Genomic DNA, 22,160 nt, shown 5'->3' with positions numbered 1-22,160 from the left:
TAAAAATATTTAAATCATCGGCCAAATAAATAAAATAAAATAAGGAAAAAGAAAAGGACTCAGGTTATGGGTGGTGATATAAGAATGGTCGGCAAGGCGAAGAAGATCGCCATTACGACGAACGAGACCTGATACAACTCGTCATTGTCCTCTTTTTTTGGAAATTGAACTAATTAAGATTGATAAATTGCAGAAAGTTGAAGAGATTTGAAGAAATAAATGAGGGATTTGGGGAGAAGGATTAAGAAGAACCTAGGATTAGATTGGGGATGAATAGTGTGATGGAAGATGATGGGGAAGGGAAGGTTGGAGAGGTGTTTATAAAGGAGAAAATTAATTAGGGTTTTGTGAGATTCGGGCTTCTTTTGAACAGCAAGTCTTTAGCTGATGTGAGACATGTTTCAGAATGAAGACGCAAGTCAAATATTGGTAAAATGAAAATGTAACAATTTTAAGCGTAAATAATTTTTAAAGCCTATAATAAGTTAATTATTAAAATGAGAATATTTATCGAATTAAAATAAGCGACGTTAGCGTCTTTCAACCAAGACCAACATTGAATATGTCATCAAATTTGGTAATTAATGTCTTTTGAATTGGTTGTGTTTTAAAGTGGAAGGCAGCCCATTTGATTCGTCACTTTTTCCGTTTTTCGTACATGTACAGTACTCGCCACTCGGTGCTCCGTATCACCTTATGTTAGGAAAATTTTCATTTTTTTTTTTTTTCTGAGATTAGGTAAGAAAACTAAATTGATCATTTAGGGTAGGATCAACCTATCTTATCCTTTCGAAATGAGGAAGGTAAGTTGAACCTAGCTATCAAACCACCTTGAAAAAGTTGGACATGAATGTCCAATGTATTGACTTAGTCAAAGAACCTTGAGGCTTCACGAAAGAATTTGTATTCTCTAATACGCACTAATTCCGTTTGATCCTACTTTTTAAAAATCCCACATGTATCCTCTAACTTAATTATTCTCATTTATACCTTTTTTAAGTATAGTAAATGAAAGAATGTCGAGGATGAAATGGGAAGACAGGTAAAAGGTAAATCTTCAAGATTGGTGGAATCATATAAATGAATTTGAGGAAAAACGATATTTTTTGGAGAAAAAAACAAATTTCAATTAGGTAGTCTTCTTCATATTGTTTACATGTATTTCCAAGATCTTACTTGACGATACTTAACACTTTTTCCCCCACTTCATAATTCCATGCTTAATTCATTTAACAACTTAATTATCCGTGCTTAGTATTACGGTCACAATTCATATGTAACTGTGGATGTTTGGTTTGCTGCTTTCCTTAAAAGTCGTGGGTATGTTGGTGAATTACTTTATCTTCGAGGTATAATCAAGGAGAATAATTATGAATGGGGTACAAGTGAACTTTTAAACAGGGGATACAATAGGATTAACCTATACCCGAAGGGTACAAATCGAGAATTTCCCTTGATAATAAGTTGTCTTGGGTAGTATTTGGAAATTGAAAACGTAGTTGTTCTTTTATTAGAGAAACTAACTTAGCTATAGAACGAGGAATAACGTCTTAAAGGTGTCTTCAAGAAAAATAGGCGTAGGCTAAGAGGTGGATAATCTAGAAGGACTAGGAACGATGCATTGAGTTTGAGACTATTTTATCACTTCGAGTCTTCTTTGGGGCCGATACAAGATTGATTGTCCATATGTATGATTAGCTTACGTTATACTGATTATTTTGCACGCTCCAAACCGGCTAATAAAGTCAATAGCTCGGTTTTCAGGAGGAGCAACTCCACACGAGAAATAGAATGTTGACGTAAAAAATTACCCGACTCATTTCCTAAAAATTCCTCCACTCCTCGTCAGATCCGGATTACTCTACGTACACGTGATTAAGGAGAGTCCAACCATGTGGAGAAGGAAAACCCACTTTTATAAAAACTTTTGTCGACGCAGAAGGCGGAATAGGTCAAAAAAATCGAGAACTTATCAAAGCTCTCTTGGTCGTGTTGAACCGATCGAATAAAAAAAAAAAAGCATCTAGGAAAATCTCACCATCACGACCAAAACCACATAATTACGCCAACGCCATATCCACCACCAGAATAGCGAAAAACATCGCCACTAACTAGCCCATCTCGAACATTATTACTAGCATTTTTAGAAATCCAATCTGAAAACGAGGTTAGGTAAAATGAGGGACCAGGAATACGATCACCTATCTTCGTCCTGGACATGCCGAGACACGAGGCACAAACTAAGCAAATAATCCATAGTTTCTTTCTCCACATGACATCTAGGACACAATGGATCATCTCCCATATTTCTTAGGACACGATCGCCATTCACCATCAACCATGCGCAATTTAACCAAATAAACATTAAGATCCTTTGTTGGACCGGGAGGCGCCATATAACACGCCAAATAGATAGCTGGGATCAATATTGACATCTAGATTCCTTAAATAACCTAAAGCCAATTTAATATAAAATTCACCCACGATACCCTTCCGATCCAAAAAGTCCCATTTTCACCAAGAATGTTCAAATCACATCTCAATTACGGTTGGTCCCAAAATATCATCAGGAATAAGTGTCATAATGGCATTAGACAAACAGTTCCACGACCCAAGGATGATCTTGAATAAGGTTCTTCTCGTTACCACTACGACCTAAGAGCCAAAAATAATTGTTTTTGCTTTTGAAGAGATTCGCGCCCATACGTTTGACATGCTTTGCTTAAATTTGAACATATCTATATCACGACGACCGCTACAAAACTTGAATCGAAGCACACGAGACCGTAGACTATGCGGGTTCCGCTAATATTCTCCATCCTAATTTTTCGAGAAAAGCCACAATGGCATGTCGCGCGGATGTAATACCAAGTCTCCCATAAGCCACCGGTTTGTCACTTGTGTAGACGATTTTCGGTAAGATTGAATGGTCACTTATGCACATTACATGATATTTTGTCGATTTGCAGTGTGATTGTTCTTACTTGCTAAATTGTGATCTATCCCCATTTGAAATTAAATGATTTTTGAACTTATTTTTTAATTTTTCAAACATTGGTTGGATTATCGCTCAATTCCCTCGTATCTCGCCACTCTTTAGACATTTTGTTCTTGAGGTTTTACTTGAGACGAGTAAAGTCCTAAGACAGCATCAGCTTGATAAGTGCATATTTACCTTATCTATCTATATTTATATATATTTATAAAAGAGGTTTTTTTTCGAATGAAATTTGTCACATCATAAAAATCAATTTAGGAAAGTTTTATGAATAATAATTTTTGATGTAAAGAATAGAGTGGATAATCTTTTAATTATTATAATATAGTATATATTTCCTAACTTATATTCAAGTCATATTTCTATTTTTTACATGAAAACTTTTACATTTTTATTTGACAAAAACCATTATTTAAAAAATTATGAAAATAATATAAATAGAGATGGAAAAAATGTTATCATTAGATTATAAATTTCATATAATTTGCACATGTTAAAAATTGTGTATTTTCATAATAGTACTATATGTCCAACATTGAAAAATAATGTTGGTGAAGTAAATATACTACGTATAAATAATAATAATCGTCGCGATCGAAAGATTAAAGATAAAGTGGTAGGTCTATGATTATAAATAGGAGGCATCATTTAACTTAGAGATTAATCCAAAATCTTTCGAGTCTCTTAAGTATTGTCTTAGAGAGCTCTTAAGAGTTTGTATGTTATCTCAAAATGAAATATATTTTCTATATTATATTTAAGTAAAGTTTATAATTTTTATATAAAACTTACATCATTTGACAAAAAAGCATCGTAGTAAAAAAGTATGAAAATTATATAATTAGATTCGTGGTAAAAATGTTATTATTAGAGTTAATGGTTTCCATACCATTTGCACATATTTTAATTGTAATCAAAAAAATAGAAAAAAAACGTACGAATGTTAATAGATGGTATAGTATTTGCTTATTATTAAATCGAGTAGGATGTCAAAATGGGTTAGTATAGTGTATTTCTAAGTATATCATTCGTTCCACATTGAAAAATAATGGAGGTGTTATGAATATACCACGTACAAATGTGTTTATCTACATTGAGAAAATTATTATAAGATGGGGTGATGCGTGTTTATAAATATGATTCATCATTGAAACTTTTTTATTTATCAACCCAAAATATTTTGAGTCTCTCAAATATTGTCTTAGAGAGCTCTTATATATTTTAAGTCTCTCAAGTATTGTCTTAGATAGCTCCTATAAGAGTTTGTAATGTGACACGCCTCGATTACAACAATAACATACAAATATTAATCACGTAAATAATTATAAAGGCAATTACATATTAGTGATATTATAATATGATTATTTTAAGACAATCGATAGTATAAATAACTTCATTTATGTCAAAATCACAACTTAAATAAAATGATGCTAAATATACATTAAATTGGTTATTAATTTATCATAAATAATGATAATCTCTACACTAAGATAAAATTTTTTATCAAATATAACAAAATCAGGTGTTATATAAAGGGTGTGAATACACAAACAAATCAATATTTAGCTTTTACTTTGATAAGTCGTAAACAAATCTTTTTTAACTTTCAAATATAGGTAATTATTATGCCTGCAACATTTGAGTAAAGACTAAAAACAGCGTTATTTTTAACCATTTATCGAGAAATGCCTTTGGAAAAAAAAAAAACCATTTACATTTATTTATACATTTTATTGATTTCTCCTTTACGTATTAAAATTCGTATTTAGGAAAAAATAAAATATATAATTTAAACAATTAGATTAGTGAAAATACTTATTCTATATTCTCAAAGATCAATAATTACATAAGCTAGGTGGGTGATCCTATAATATAGTTAAAAAAAATTATGAAAATAATATAATTAAATTCATGGTAAAAAAATGTTATCATTAAAGTATAGGTTTTGTATTATTTGCACATATTAAAGATGATATACTTCTTAGTATGTTATATATCCAAATTGAGCATTGTAAATAATAGGGTATCACATTGAAAGATTAGCATAAGATGGATGATCCAATGATTATAAATAGAATGAATCCTTGAAACTTAGGTATCAATAAAAATATTTTGAGTCTCCAGTATTGTCTTAGAGGCTCTTCTGATATGATATAAAAAGGAAAATGATAAATACGTCCCTAAGATTTTATTATTTAAGGTGCCAAAAAAGGAATGAAAACCTTAAATCAAGCATTAATGACATCAATTTCGCGTTGTGTCATAAATTCCTAATTTAATTCCGTTTTGGAAAGTAATTTAGTTCTTCATACGATGGCCAAAAATTTGTATTTATCATTCATAAGTATAAAATAATGTGGAGAATGTTTTAATTGTTATAATACACATTTCTATATTATATTTAAGTGATGTTTTTATAATTTTATATAAACACTTAGACATTTCTTTTGACAAAAAGTATCGTAAAAAAAATGGAAATTATATAATTAGATTAGTAGGTAAAAAAAATGCTACCATTAAAGCATATATTTTTAATTATTTGCACATATTTTAATTATGATAAAAAATAGAAAAACAAAATGTCACGAACATAGTATGTTATTTGTCCCACATTGAAAAATAATATAGATATGGTTAATATATAAAGTATAAAGAGTCGAATTAGGGTGATCCTATATTCCTATGATTATAAATATGAGTCATCTTTGAACTTACGTGTCAGCAACCAAAAATCTTTTGAGTTTCTTAAGTATTGTCTTAGATGTCTCTTTACTAGATGTTTCTATTATTATCTCTACAATAGAGAAATTTATTTATTATTTGTTTTTCTCGCATAAATATTAATAAACGGTAGGTGTGTATGTATTTATCTTCTATTTTCATTGAAATAAATATTGTAATCATATATAAACAAATAATTATATGCCAAAAATCAAAATATTATAATATTTTTTCATTATAACTAAGTTAATTACCCGGAAATTACCTTTGCAGACTTCAACCTAATTATATTATATAGTTATCTCCCCAAATATTATGCAAGTTTGAGCATTTTTAATACGTTTCATGTTGTATGTTATTCTTTACGTTTTATTACGGGTTTATTTAATTATTTGCAGGAAGATGATTTAAAGCTAAAGTATGTCGGCGATAAAGACAATTTGAGAAATAAAACTTAGACTTTAAAAGGCAGATTTGAAGATAAGTGTAACACCCCGCACACGAACGCCTTAAGCGAGGACCATTCCGATTGTATGGCTGGTGTCACCGTCTCGGTTTTAGAAGTAGACCAAATTAGACAATGAAGAACAATTATAGAATAATAATATACCTTATACAATATGACTAAATACAAACTCTTTATAATAAAGATACATCTACAACACTCGTGACTTTGTATCTCTACACAGGTAGCGTGATGACGATCCCTCAGTCCTATGACCCCGATCTTGATTTCTGCTAAGCGTTGCTCACCATCCCAGATGGATCATGGAACAAAACAGCAAAAGTCGATCTTGACTAATCAAATGTAAGACAGGTCAACAATGTAAGCGGTGATCATCCTCTATCCCATCCCTTTACCTCGCCGGTAACGAGGCTACACACCCCTTGGTGTAGTCTGCCCAGCAATACCCACCGCCATGACGAGTAATCCTCGCGCCGGTGGGTGGCCTGGCCCGTCCCACCTAGTCAGCTCATCAGCAGCGGCGGTAATCCCCTGTCCTTAATGTACACATCCCTCCCAGTAGCCCAGGAGGTTCACGAGGGGCGGAACTGGAAGTGTGAAGCCACTCCTGAGTGTTCAGCTTATGATCACGCACACTTTGACATGCAGTGTCACTTTGCACCAGTCACAGTCACAGCACAACCCACACCAACACCATCACCACAATACCCGACCTCAGATGATCGTGAGATAACAACAATTATAAAGTATATGCAATCATAGACCACCACACCACGTCAAGTAACGATGCGGTAGGGCTACACACCGTGCATAAAGCATATAAGACCTCCATACGATATACACACGACTTCAATAAGCATCTAACAATGATAACCATCTCCTATTACACAGTATGCTCGAAGAATCACTCAAACAACAAAGTGAGAGACTTACACTAACATTACACAGGCGGTGACGACCACCACGCGCACGTCATCCTTTCCCAAAAGTCGAAGTCCTTCCATGGTGGGGTTTGGCTAAATACATTAGAGTGTGAAGATATGGGGTGATAGGAGAGGGGAGATAGGCTAGGAGTTAGAGAAAAGCATCGAAATGAGAAAATGAAAATGAATCGTGAGGCTTGCGTTTATATTCGCATTAATCGACGGCCATACTCGGTCGATGCGGGTACTCGGGTAAACTCTGTCGGTCAGTATAGGTGATACCGGTGAGTAGCCTCGGTAGGTGCGGTAAGCAATCTATAAAACTCGTATTCTGATTTGATCCCTCACTTCATTCATCCCTAAAGGAGTGCGTTTGGTCAGATAAATTCGGCGACGTTCATAAATATCTGGGTATTCAGTCTTCCCCCTTAAAAGAACCGTCCCACAGGATTCAGCCCTGCCTTCCCCTCCACTCGGGGTTACCTTGACATGACACTAACCACTTACACAAGGCGCACCACTCACCATCTTGACATCACCGTCTTACCATTACTCGAACAACAATCACTATCACATCTACTCTTCCAAGTTCAATAATCACCAACTTTTCATATACTTACGGAAATTGTGAATTCTTATGCACTCTTTGTAAGCGACACACGATTAGCAACCATACACAAATGCAAAACAATACTAAAAAACAAAGCGGTGCTGACCACCACATTCCAGGTACCTATACGAATATCACATGGAATTGAATTGAAACATCAGTTAAAGTATAATCTTCATTATTGAGTACGATGGATACAACTTCAAGGAAACATAAATGTAATTCCGAATGCTAACATGCATAACATACATACTGATTCCAAATATATAGGCATAATTAAATCGTGTTTTCATGACATTACTCTTCCCTCTTAAAGGAACCCCCGTCCCGGTTCTGTGCTCACTTTCCGTGCCCAAAGCCAACACACACATGACATTACTCATAAGCTCTTGTAGCGCAACACTTTATGACATTACGCTTGCGACTTGTAAAGACGAATATTTGACAACTAACACTACTTGCAAATCCGGCTTCTAACGCCCCTTTAACAGCGATTATTCACGAAAATCACAATAGGCGTTGTAGAATGTATGGCGCGAATTTTACTAAAATCAATTACAACGGGTATGTTTATAAAAACCGTTGTTATTAGTTTCTTCTTGGGTCACACATGAACAAACCGTTGTTAATAATTTAGCAAAAATTAGCGCAAAGTTAGTAAAATAATCGGTTATTTTTGAAACCAGTTGTTAAAACTTATTTAATAGCGGGTGTTTTTCTGGCGTTGTTAAAACATATTTCTGACGGTTGTTGTTTAATAAGCGGGTGTCAATACCTTCCATACTAAACCACCTGGCAGAAGTCTGCTGCGTACAAAACCTGGCTGGCCAATACCTGGCTTAACGTGAGACAAACAAACACACAAAACACTCTCTTTTTCTCTCTTTCTCTCTTTCTCTAGTAAGCTTTATCTTCTGCCGTCCTTTGATTTCATCGTCTATTCGTTATTGTATTTATCAAATTAAATCTAAGCGAAATCCTTATTAGTTTCATAGGTATTATTTTATTTTTCTATTTATTTCTTTTGCATGTATGTGTTTTTATGAAGCCATTATATTTATTTGTTTTAAGTATTGTTGCATAATTTAGTTAGTAAAACAATGAAGAAGAAAGATGAAGAAGTAAGATAAACATAATTAATATATATATATATATATATATTTATAAATACATAAATTAAAAAAATTACATATGTAAAAATGCAATTCTTATATTTTTAGAAGGATCTTATTTTCTATCGTGTCAGTCACCCTCATCGCCCCTTGGCTATTTGGAGAGTTGTTCGTGATTGCTATATCTCTGGTGCATAGCTGCTGCTTTGCTCCCGTCAAGCCATCTTCTTTGCGTGCTTGATCCCGAGCATCAGTAGCCATCTTTCTTTGGGCGTGCGGATGGATGCGGATCCCGATCATGGTAAGAGTCTTAAGGAAAATCATTCATTTTGTTGGAGGCAGAGGATGGAAAGTTGTTAAGTAGAGTTTGTTTGCAGATTAGAGGGTTTGGAGATGATATATTGAGATAATGGAAATGTTAGTTGAGATAATGTAATGTATTTATACTAAACGATGTGTAGGTTGAGTTGCTTTATTAATATATGTTAGGAAGTGTGCCATAATCATCATCATATCTCTCAATAATCTTTGCGAATCTTATTACTAACCCTTCGTTCCTATTATCCCGTTCATATACGGTGATGAGGTAATAATGCATGCGTCCGAATTCAGGCGTAATTATACATGCATCTAGTAATATTTAATTTAATTTTTTTTATTTTTTAAGAACAAACATAACAGTTATTTACAAACAACCGTTGTCTTTGTTATAACAGCGGTTTTGTATATTAAAACCCGTTGTTATAACTTTCCCCCAAATTAGTCACTTTCACGGGTTTTTATAAAGCGTTTGTTAATATTTACCCAACAACGGTTTCCTTAGAAAACCAACCGTTGTTAAAACCTTAGCAGACTGGCTTTAACAACGTCCAGCTTTTTCTATGTAACAGCGGTTTTTAGTTTTCTTTGTTATGCTTTATATCTAGTAAGTAAGTGTAAGTATATATAATAAAAAAAAAATATGGGAGTTAACAAAGATAGCGACTTCTTCCATTAAATCTGGTGAAGTGATTTATAAAGTAACCAAACATATCATATAAAGTGAGTGACGGCTAACCGCTTGTATAGGTATTGTATTATCTTTTACACATTATTTAAAGACATAGGTGTTCCCCACTGAACAATTAAATTCTGGATAACAACCAATGTTATATAACGAAACATTCCAAATTAATAATTATCTCGGCAATCACGTACCTTGTGACAATCATGTGTGATCTTTTGAACAACTTATGTTATGCAAAATAGAAAAAATAAGGCACTAACAAACTCCTTCCTCAATTATTCACATAACTCAATACGATTTACGTGGCTATTGCATTGGTGTCTGCGTAGCCGGCGATAATGGTAGGATGAGGCTACAGGTGATGAGTAAACTCTAGTGAAGTATATTTGTATTACTGCCGAGTAAGCCTCTTACTCGGTCGTAGCAGAATTATGCTCTGGCTGAGTTATGACAATGATAGCGTTTGACGACATCACATAGAGCATTCACAATCAACTCCGCATCAAAGTCTTCCAAAGAATATCAAACACAACTAATCTCTAACATAACGAAATCCAACCTGCCTCCACACGATAAATAAGTAATTAACGGCCTTATGGCTTTAGCACAAATATCCAACAAAGAGATAATAAACTTCCTCAAAGCAACATTCCATAGAGAAGTAACAAATCCAACACAAACGAAATAAACCAACATCAAAGAAATCAAACCCAACAACACAAGATCAATAACGAGGACCCTCCTCCATGTCATCACCACCACCCGCGCCAGAAGTACCCGCACCTAAACTGCTGCTGTTCTTTCTTTGAAGTAATCCCCTCTGGCCAGTGCGGGGTTGGCTCCCCAGTCCCGCGGACGAGGCTCGATCTCCTCAGGAAGGTCTCGACAAGGTCAACTCCATGTTATGGGTACTCCATTATCCACTCTGGTCCCTCCACGGACGATTACATTTGTGCGGCTGTGTTCCTATACTGGTTAAGGGTAAATCTAATCCGTTGCGGAGCACAGTAGAGGAGATCGCTCGGCCCCAGTGTCACTCGGGCGCATCCTGGGAGCAGCACTTTGTGGGAGTGGGCGAATCTTTGAAGTAAGGAGTGGTAAGGGATAGGGAGTTAGGGCGGTAAGAACTCGGTACAACGGAGTACATCCCATTTGCCTTTCGCTCCTGGCTCCAGGGTGGGGAGGTGCCTCTAACATCCCCTCGAGGCGCGTGGAGCTCGGTGGAGTCAAGAGAATCCATGGGTATTCAATCGGAGAGTGCGGGAGCTCGGGTACAAGAATGCTGCACAGAGTCTCCCACTCGGCAGACTGATCACAATAGGAGATGGGGTTTGAGTTGGAAGTACCATCCCATGCAGATCCCTCGCCCTCCCAGGGCGCATAGGGCCAGTCATCACGTCTTCTCGGCCATCTGTTAGCGCTAATCCCGGGCGTCCATGGTAACACAATGTCTCATCTCATTTCCCCTCGGAGGTGGGGCCTCAAAATCGCCCGGGGCCAGGCTAGGCGGGTCGCTGGCCCATGACATGTCGGGTCTCGGGTCTTCGTCGCTCAAGACTGAGGCCACCTCTGCAAATAACTGTAGTAGATAGTTTACGGTGTAAGTTGGATAAGACCTAAGCAACATGACCTCGTAAAATTAAGCTTGGCGTCATCTACAAAAGTACAACAAGCAGTCAAAGCATCCAAGAGAGGGGAACATACGAAGGAAATGTGTTTGACACATCATTGTCAGCATGCTTTGGCACTGGGCAGGTGCAGCCAGGTCAAATCTGGAAGGTAAAGAGGTGCACCACCGTTTGTTCTTGGACACATCTAAGGTACCCCCTCCCCTCGGCCTCTGGGACAAAATGATCAAAGAACTCATCAGGGCAGCTCGTGATCTTCGTTCCTTGGGGACAGAAAACCAGTCTTTCCTTCCTCACTTAAAACAAAGGCTCCAAAACTCCAAGGTCAAGTGGGGTAGGATTTCTTTCCCGGATGATAGCCCCTCCATTCAAAATCTGAAGATATGAAAATATGTCCCCTTTGATCCCTAAGTCTCGAGGATGCGGGATGCACAACGGGTGGGTGAAAGGGTGGCTTGGCCAAGGGCCACAAAAAGCCTTACGATGATTGAATGAGAGATGTTACGATGTATGTGCCTCCACCGGGCGAACTACAGGGTCCTTGCTTAGGCGGCCGGTCTCAGGTGGACATTAGCATGATTCTTTTGTTGGGTAAACCTCTGGTTTCACCATCTTTTGCAAGAGAACAATCTTTACTTGATTGACAAAAAATTTTAAGCGCATAAAAGGTAATTTTTTTCAATTGTATATGATTTTGGAGCAATCTTTTTAAGACAAATTATCAAAAAAATCACCAATTACGCCTGACTTATGGTTATAAGCTTTAAGTTGTTTCAATGCAAGAATAACCATCAATGATTGAGAGTTTTGTTTTGTAACCTAGAATTGATTGAATTTTTAAACCAGAATTTACTTGTAGGCATACCTGAGGGTCTACATATAGTTAAATCCACCGAATCGATGCATTGGGAGCTAAATTTCGGTTGTTTTACAAAGAAATTCGAATTATGGCATGAGAATTATCACCATAACTTTGAAAACAAATGAAAATTGAGTTTAATTCCTTAAGTGATTTGGGCGAAGCAAGAGCAAGTGGAACACCAGGTTTTACCCAAGCTTGAGAAATGAGGATATGGAACTTTAGAGAAGGAGATGTGAAGGTGGGAGGCGGAAATAAGAAAAGAAATGAAGCGAAAATAGGGTTTTGTATAGCTTAAATTAGATAAAGCACCGGTCAGTATAGGTCATGCTGGCCGAGTGTAAACTACTCGGTCAGTGTTTAGGCATGCTCGAAAGGTGTAGACTACTCGGTCAGTATCTTTCTTGCTCAAATTGAATTTTTGAAACGAAGCGATTATTATTTTCACCAAGCGGATACTCGGTTGCGTAGCTGATACTCGGCAGTATGGTCTACTCGGTCGAAATGCAGTCATCTACTCGGTCGAGTTTCCAAAGTGAAAAGCAAATCATAAATTTTCATTGTTCTGCCAAAATAAATACTATGGTTCGGAGTTAGTACCATGGCTCGTCACTATTAAACTGAATTCTACCACTCAACACATATCATGCGTATTTTTGTACATACTACCAATACTATCCTCATTACTACATTCATTCCTCACTGTACCCTTGGAAACTATTACACTTTTATCCATATAGCACACTCGGCAATTAATTACGGTACGCAGTTAGCTCTTATATCACGTCATCTCAATTAACTACTCACCATATATACACCTTAATCACATTTGCGACAACTCAACACAACATTCATCGTGAAACAACTTGATTATCTTACCTTTGGTCGCGCCATACAATTCCATCACCCTTAGCCAAACTTTTCCACACATACACCTTGACAATGTCATCACAAACATAGATACACTGACAATCATCACTAAGCAATCAACGACTCTCACTAGCTACCCTTTTTCTGTAATGCGGCTTAAGTCAGTAGGGGCCATGATTTTGAAATGGTAGCCTACTCACCCAAAATCTAGCATGGTGGGGCTCCCAGCATACATCACCAGGTTCATTTTAATGGACACTTTATATTCATTAGATTCATTGGTTCGGGTTCCAAAATCGTCGGCTCAGATACCCCCCACTTTGTAACACTCCGCACGGAGCGTCTTACCAAGGACCATTCCGGTGGTATAGCGGTGTCACCATTCGGTTTTAAGTAGACAAATTAGACAATAGAAGAACAATTATAGAATAATAATATACCTTATACAATATGACTAAATACAAACTCTTTATAATAAAGATACATCTACAACACTCATGACCACTTTGTATCTCTAGGCGGTAGCGTGATGACCCGATCCCTCAATCTAGCGCCACAATCATGCGGTAGCTTTAAGCTGCTCACATCCCGAATGGATCACGTGGAACACCACAAAACAACACGGGGTCGATGCTGACTAATCAAATGTAAGGCAGGAGTCAACAATGTAGCATCTGATCATCACACCCCTTGAGCACGATGGCAGGCTTCGCCCGGGAGTGTAGTCTGCCAATTACCCTTCGCAAGAGTAATCCCCTCGCCGCCGGTGGGTGACCGCGGCCGATCCACACCTAGTCCGGCTCATCGTGGCGACAATAATCCTTGTCCCTTAATGTACATCCATCGTGACGGGTTTCGGAGGAAGCGAACTAGAGTGTGAAGGCCACTCAAGTGACTCCCACCACAATCACACACACGGACATCACAGTGTCACAACACCACAACCGTCACTACACAACCACACCAACACGAGTCACCTGATATGACCTGACCTCAGATGATCGTGAGATAACAAAATTATAAAGTATATGCAATCACTGAGCCACCACACACGTCAGTTACTTGATGCGTAGGGAGAAACCCTACCTCGTCGCAAAGCATATAAGACCTCCATTACAAGCCACGCCCACGACTCAATAAGCATCTAACAATGATAACCATCTCCTATTACCTGACTATACTAAAGAATCACTCAAAAGAACACAGCGGAGAGCTTACCTAGCATTACACATCGGTGACATGAGCCAACCACCACACGTCATCCTTTCCCAGCGAGATCCCGTCCTTCCCATGGTGGAGTTTAGGCTAAATACATTAGAGTGTGAAGATATGGGGTGATAGGAGAGGAGATAGGATAGGGTTAGAGAAGAAAGCGTCATCGGTGAGAAAATGAAATGAATCTCGCGAACTTGCGTTTATATTAACGTGTCGACGGCCATGCACAAATTAAAATGCGGGAGAATTTTCGGGTAAGGCTCTACCGATCAGTATAGGTGATACTCGGTAAAAGTAGGCAATTGCGTCGAGTAAACAATCTATAAAACTAAGTGTACAAGCGATCCTCACCCATTCATCCCTAAGGTCTGTTTGGTCAACAAGATCGGTCAACAGCGTTCTTAAATATCTGGAAGTATTCAATGGGGCTTAAGACTAAAAGCCTAGAGAAGCTAATTGGGGCGGTGAAGGGTGGGCCATTAAACCTACTTAGCTAGTGGATATAAGCAAGGTATAGTAGATTTCTAATTTGGATTAACAAGAAATTTGTACAAGTAAAATAAGACACGTAAACTTTGAAAATATCTAGAAGTGGGTTTAAAAAGCCAAACCGTATGTGACTTAAGAATTGTTTTGAGCGAGGAGAATCTTATCTATATTAATACAAACGATACAATCAATCCTCAGTAGCGTCTTGGCGTTGTCGGCCTTTTTTTTTTTGGAAGCTTCATGTTATGGTAGGACCCGTTAGTGTACGATATATTTATTTCTTGATTTTCGTCTTTTCAAACATGCGATAAATTCCGTCTGCAACAAATTCTATGAAATAATATTATGAAAAATTCTATGAATTAATATTATGAAATAATTTTATACATTCCGTGTAAATAAAATTAATAACATATCATGAGAATGAATTACAAATGGGAGTAAATGAAATTGAATTACATAATTTTAAAACAAAATTAAATAATAATAAAATTACATAATTACGAGAAGAAATTACATTTATATACGGGATAGAACATAAGCATGGAAATGAATTACATACATATTTTTAAAACTACATGGTACAATAACTTTTGTTTAAAAAATAATTCTTGTGGAGAATATTTACTTGGAGTATAAAATATTCATGTATTATGGTTAATATTATTGTACCAACAAACAACAACATAACAACATAATTTTTAAAACTACATGGTAAAAAAATTTGTTTAAAAATCAATCATAAAGTATTTACTTGTAATATAAAAGTTCGGCAACTTATCTATCGGCCTTCTTTTCGAAAATGGTAGGTGACAATGATAGGCAATAGGGTTAATTTAGTCTTCAACTAGCATTTAAAGCAGAATTTTGAGTTTTTTTACTCTAAAACAAATAAATTTTAATTTAATTTACAAGTGATTAAAATTTTTTTTAATAATTTTTTTAATTTTAATAAATAATTCACAATTGTTGTAATAAATATTTTTAATAATAACTTAACACGATAAGTTAGCGTTCGAAAAACTTTAAAATATGTTGTTTTAGAAATGCAAAAACAAATATATATCCAAAAACATTATCTTGGCCCAAATACATACCGTGCAATTTTGCATAAGTTTTAACTAGTTAGTTTTAATAGAAATCATTGGAGGAGTTTAGTTTTTCTTACGAGCATTAGGGATGACTAATTACTATTACTTACTTTGCCCGATTTCGGCCAAGATTATTTTCGTATTATTGTTTTATCTTTAATTCCAAGATTAAGTTTTTTTTTTCTTCTCTTTATTTTAGTTATGCATTCAATTATTATTTGTATTTGTTTATTTGATTTTTAGTAATAATTTATAATCTTGGGTGAGAGGAAATCTAGCTAGGTAGAAAAGGCGTAGTAGGGCTTAAAGCTGGGGCCACTGAGGCATTAAGAGGAAGGAGGCGGGCTTGCCAATTATAACTTTTTGAAAAATGTGAATATAAAAGTATTTTTGAATTAACTAGAATATCTTAAAAATTTGACATAGTATTTTTTTGTCGTATTTTAATAACATGAAAATATGAATGAATAAAATTCAAACATAGACATGTCAAGGACATAAATTTCAATTTAGGAAATTATAATTTTATAATCTTCAAACATTTTGTCTTTTGTGCAATCACAGTACAGATTCACATCACCAAAACTCCAAAAGACACATTAATACAAATATTAGTTTAATTAATATAGAACATATTAATCAAAGATTAAAGAACCATTAGTTTAGAATGAGATGCGAAGAACCTTTTGCTAACCCTAAATACAATATTACTCAAATATTACTCGTGATTTGGACAGCTCTACCAAACTGAATTGTCTTTGAACATACAACACTTTTGCAATCCAATAAAAATGTAAATACATGCCGTGATACTGATTGTTGCATGCTTACATGTGTAGCAGTTTGTAAGGTAATATTAGTCATTAGTGTAATACGTTTGACCAATAACACACTTATAAAATAGTCTATCTTATGAGGACTAAAGTTTCAAATTTTCAATGCAATGGACGGTTCATCATCTTGTACCCTCCTAAGTCCTAACTATGGTTAACTGATAACAGTGACATAACCACGACGGATTCACAATTCCGAGTTAAGAGTAAGACATGAATTAGTTGATATTCTAGGTGACTAGTCATGTAAGGTAACTAAAAGTCAAAATGATTTAGAAGAGTTAGTGGCGGAGTTACGATTTAACGTTAGGAAGCGAGAAATTCCAATAGGGGTGAACTACTAATGTAAATATGTAATAGAGTAAGCTAGGAAAAAAAATCGCAAAATTCAACTATAAAATTTCAATTTTTTCATTGCTGTTTAGCAGAGTGATTGCTGCTGCTATCTCCGCAGCTCCGTTATTGTTGTGTATAGATACGGATGTAACACCTATTAACAACTAAACTTCCTCAGCTCTTCGGAGTATAGTAGTCTAGTCTTCAAACTTAAGAGGAATATCTTTTTCACCCGACCGATGATACAAACAAAATCTCGTACAAATAATTACTCCGTAAAATTTTTCTGTAATTACTGATTCAGTTAATCAGAAGCACTTAAAACCCCAGAATAGTAAAGAGGCGGCACTAAACAATTCATAAATGACCTGTCATCTGATGACACAACCGAGAAATTAGCCTGCAAAATTGAAGACACAGCTGAATATATTACCAAACATCCTTCAATTTACTTAATATAAATATAAAATAAAAAAAATCAGTTGAAATTTCTTCCCTAAATTCTCTCATTTTCAACTTTTCTCAAAGACATGCACCCACGTCTTATTGCTATTAACACCTACAAGAAAAAAATTCTACCTCTAAAAACATCATTACAATTTACAACATTTAGATACATCAAAACAACCTAACACATTGCTTCTTTTCAAACCAAAACTCAACAACATCATCTACATTTGCTAAATCTTTTCTTTATTCTCGGTCACTCCCCGAAAAATCACGTAACTATTGTTAGGAAGTGTAAAAGGAAATTTAATAGCCTATCAAGCGACAAAACCGAACAACCATGTTTTTTTCTCTCTTCTTTAATCACATTAAGAAGAGGAAGACATACAGTACAATGGTATTATCATTCGATAGAAGTCGATCATCGTCATTCAATTTGAAAAAAATATTTGATAAGCAAAACCATTCTAGTCCAGACCTAACAACAGCAGGTGAAACAAAGAGTATTAGTGGAAGTTCTATGGAGTCGCACCCCGTTGGGTCAACCTGGGTTCCTTCTCCTAATAAGGCTCCTGTTTCGCGCTTAAGCAAAGATGGCAAGGCACACTCATCAGGTAAATTTTCATATATTTAAGTTATTTCTTGATTTCGGTTTTTATGTTTAAGTCATCTTAACAATGTTAATGTGGAATGTGATTTTCCTCAGACATAGAGTTGATGAAGGAAAGATTCGCAAAGCTTCTATTGGGAGAAGACATGTCAGGAGGCGGTAAAGGTGTTTCGTCAGCCTTGGCTTTATCAAATGCCATCACTAATCTAGCAGGTTTGTAAATGTTTCAGACAATTATTTCTGTTAACCGATACCAAGTTAATATCCGGGCTAATGCTTTGTTGTTGTTACAGCTTGGTTTTGGAGAAACGAAGAGATTAGAGCCAATGCCAGCGGAAAGGAAATCAAGGTGGAGAAAAGAGGTTGATTGGCTGTTATCTGTCACTGATCACATTGTCGAACTCGTCCCTTCACAACAAACAGCACCTGATGGTTCCATAATGGAGGTAACAAATCTCCTTCCTACCTGTTCTCCATTCTTCTCCGAAAAAATCATCACAACCAAAAATCTGAAATTGACAGCTGATTTCTGTATGTGTGCACAGATAATGGTGACAAAACAACGAAGCGATCTGCTAGTTAACATCGGCTTCGCAAGCTAGATGCCATGCTTCTTGTAAGAATCTCATATAGCTAATCTTCCTAAGTCTAGTGCTGTTAACCCTAAAGCAATGTCAATGATGATTAATGAGCTAAAAAATAGTTGTAATGAAACAGGACTGCTTAGAGAATTTCAGAGATCAGAAGCGGTTCACATCGTCGATTTCAAAGATGCAAGCGAGGCAGAAGGCCGGTCAAAGAAATAATGACAAGTGGTGGATACCGACTGTCAAGATTCCATCTGGCGGTCTATCTGACATATCGAAGAAATGGCTGCAACATCAGAAAGATGCTGTCAACCAGGTTTTGAAAGCTTCTATGGCTATCAATGCTCAGATACTATCAGAAATGGAGATACCAGAAAGCTACATTGAGTCCCTACCCAAGGTATGTCAACAAGTTCCAAAACAACATTCATCTTTCCTCAACTTCGTACTATTATTAAGCTTGCGGGATAATGGGTGTATGGAGTCAGTTTGCAGTCTACTTCTATTCAGCTTCTTAGATGAATGATGTTTTTGAATGACAGAATGGAAGAGCAAGCAGGAGATGCAGTCTATAAAAACATACAGATGAATATTTTGATCCAGATTCGCTGCTGTCAGCCATAGACTTGACATCAGAGCACAAAGTACTCGATCTGAAGAACAGGATAGAGGCCTCTGTTGTGATTTGGAAGAGGAAGATGAACCAGAAAGGCGGGGAAAGCGTCGTGGGCTCAGCTGTAAGCATGGAAGCGAGAACTCTTTGAAGAAAGTAGGAGACTATGCTACTCATGTAAAACATAACTTCCCACGGACTTCCTCAGTCTTAGCTAAACATATCCAAGATACAGTTCAACAAGGTAAGATATGAAACAGTCAATTAAGGCTATTCAGAAACAACCTTTGTGTTTTTTCTGACAAAGAAACATTGCATTGCCTAATTTTAGTTATTTGACGTGTATTGAAATTTTGCAGGATGTGGGACATGCGGTTCTTGAGGCTACTCGAGTACTAGAAAGTCTGGCAGCTGCGATATTGAATGCATTGATGATGTCATCTATGCTGATTCGATAGCCTCAAAATCGTCACCAAGGGCATCTAGTGAGAGTCTCTCAGCACCACGGTTTGACGATTCAGAAAGGCCATCATCAATGACACTATTGGATTTCATGGGTTGGAATAATGACCAAGGAGACGAGACAAAGAAAACTCAAGGCGAATTTGTGAGTACTTGGCGAGCGGTGAACGAGAAACTTATGGCTAAGACTCCTCCGGAAAACAAGATGATTTCTTATTTAGAAAAGCTTGAGCATTGGGGTGGCATAAGAAGTCCAACAGCCAGGCATTAGAGATTAGGAGAAAGTCATACATTACGGGACTAAGAAAGAACATCGAGTCTTGTATGAGTTTGCCTCATACGTGACACAAACGCAAATCCTTATGTATTCCTCATTTCATCAAACGGTCACCATGTTGGTCTATCGGATAAGATAAGGCCGTCTGACATAAGAATGAGGTGCAAAGAGGTAGCTGAGAACGGCTATAAGGCTAAAGCGAAAGCCTAACATTGGGTGTGTGTAAATATTTAAGAAACTGGAGATTCATGTTGGGCTAGCCATTCTAGGAGTTCTTCCTTCCTTTGTAAGGACAGGGAAGTTTCAGTATCCTGATTCACAAGAAGTTGATGTTTCTAGATAAGAGTTTTATGGCTTCTTGTTTGTAGCTCTAGTCTACTATGATTTCTAACAATCCTCACGTGCTTATGTAAGAGGTTTTTTTCCCCTCTTTCAACACAACCACCACCACACCACTAGAGGTTTAGCCCAAAACAATTTCGTGTCAGCTAACATGTATCATAATTTGCATCCAATGATGGGTGCGGAAATATTTCCATGGTTTGAGGTATGGACAATGAAAAGCAAAACAATTCGTCCATTAACCGAGTTTTATGTTACACTGTTGTAATTAAGGTCATAAGGACAATACAATAACAACGGAAGAAGAAGATTCAAATCGTGAACCCATACAATTTACGACATACAATTCAAAGTTATTAAACAAAACCTTTAACATAGAAAACCCGCATTTGAAACAGATTAACATTCATATATAATAGACAAACAAATATCCATGGTTTTTAGTACTCTCCCTAAAGAAAATACAACAAAATTAATTAAAACTTAATTTAAGCAGTAAGTTCCTCCTCCTTGTGAGTCTCAATGGTAACATCAGCAGACGGGTAAGCGGCACAAGTCAGAACCCAACCAGCTTCAATCTGGTCATCATCAAGGAAACTCTGGTCTGACTGGTCAACGCTACCGGCAACCACCTTTCCAGCACACGAGGAGCATGGCCCCGCCAAAGCTTACGAGTATGGTAAGGTCAATTCCCTCCTCCTCAGCCTGGTCAAGCACGTACACGTCATCCGGGCAGTCAAATGTAACAGTTCCTGACTCCTTGGTAATCAAGGTAACCTTGTATGTGGCCATTGCAGTCACTCTGCCACGAGAACCGGCTTTCAGTCCAAACAAGGCTTGGCCCATGTTGGTTGGTAGCGATGAGGCGACCATCGGTTGTTGCTTTGGCAACAACGATGCGCTCACCGAGAGGGTAGAGAGTGTAGAAGCCATACTAGTTTTTTTAGAGGTTTTTTGTTGGTGGGATTTAGGCTAAGTGGTATATGGTGTGCAAGTAAGGTGAAGAGAGTTTAAGGTGATCATATAAAGAAGGAAGGGTTTGTTTGTTGCACCCTATCTGCCACGTGGCAAGTTTTGTGTGGAGAAGTTGCTATCTAATTGCTTATCCTTGCTAAGTTATGGGGTTATGACCGTTGGTTTTTATTGGTGTGTTAGCCACACGATCATATCTAGCATCTAGCTATTATTCTTACGTGGACGATTTTGTGATGCCAAATTGTCTGTACTTTTTCTATAAGCTGTCTCTGTGCACACAATGGCCCATCAATACACATATCTAGATTCTAGACCTGTTAAAAACCGACTCGGGAAAAAACCAACCGAGAGCGGTTTAATTAATGAAGACATAGTTTTACCCCAATGACCCGAAACCAAAACAATCCTCTTTAGTTTGGAATCTTGCTAGAGTATCAGACTTGACCCAATGGACTACACGGCCGTGAGTTGGGTCGACCTGAACTTGAATGGCTAAAAACTTAAAAATCGCAAATTCAGGATTTGCTGAATACAAAAAACTTTTACTTATACATTACAGTGAATAGTTTCATTTGTTTTTATTTTAAAAGGAAAAATAAAGTAAATGTAAGCGAGTTTGGGGGAGAATATATGAAAAAGGTTGGCCATTGTCTTGAAACTAGTTGCATCTAGACTCTAGCCAAGGTATAG

At 36.5% G+C, this 22,160-nt stretch overlaps 1 protein-coding gene, 1 non-coding gene and 1 pseudogene across 2 annotated transcripts; 1 reads left to right on the top strand and 2 right to left on the bottom strand.

Moving 5' to 3' along the window:
• Positions 1-55: 55 nt before the first annotated feature.
• LOC141609920 (small nucleolar RNA Z43) lies at positions 56-150 on the bottom strand. Its single transcript, XR_012527823.1, has one exon. It is a non-coding gene; the product is annotated as a small nucleolar RNA Z43 (small nucleolar RNA).
• A 17,816-nt stretch (positions 151-17,966) lies between these two features.
• On the top strand, positions 17,967-20,227 carry LOC141605921 (rho guanine nucleotide exchange factor 8-like; annotated as a pseudogene).
• Positions 20,228-20,794: 567 nt separating this feature from the next.
• On the bottom strand, positions 20,795-21,508 carry LOC141605920 (ferredoxin, chloroplastic-like). Its single transcript, XM_074424847.1, is given in 2 exon segments — positions 20,795-21,178; positions 21,180-21,508. Coding segments are annotated over 2 exon segments (444 nt in total). The 5' UTR covers positions 21,429-21,508; the 3' UTR covers positions 20,795-20,983.
• Positions 21,509-22,160: the final 652 nt, after the last annotated feature.

This window comes from Silene latifolia, chromosome 10 (assembly GCF_048544455.1).
Source record: "Silene latifolia isolate original U9 population chromosome 10, ASM4854445v1, whole genome shotgun sequence".
Classification (NCBI taxonomy): Eukaryota; Viridiplantae; Streptophyta; class Magnoliopsida; order Caryophyllales; family Caryophyllaceae; genus Silene; species Silene latifolia.
The sequence above is the reverse complement of the archived record's forward strand: the minus strand, read 5'-3'. Positions and strand labels throughout refer to the sequence as shown.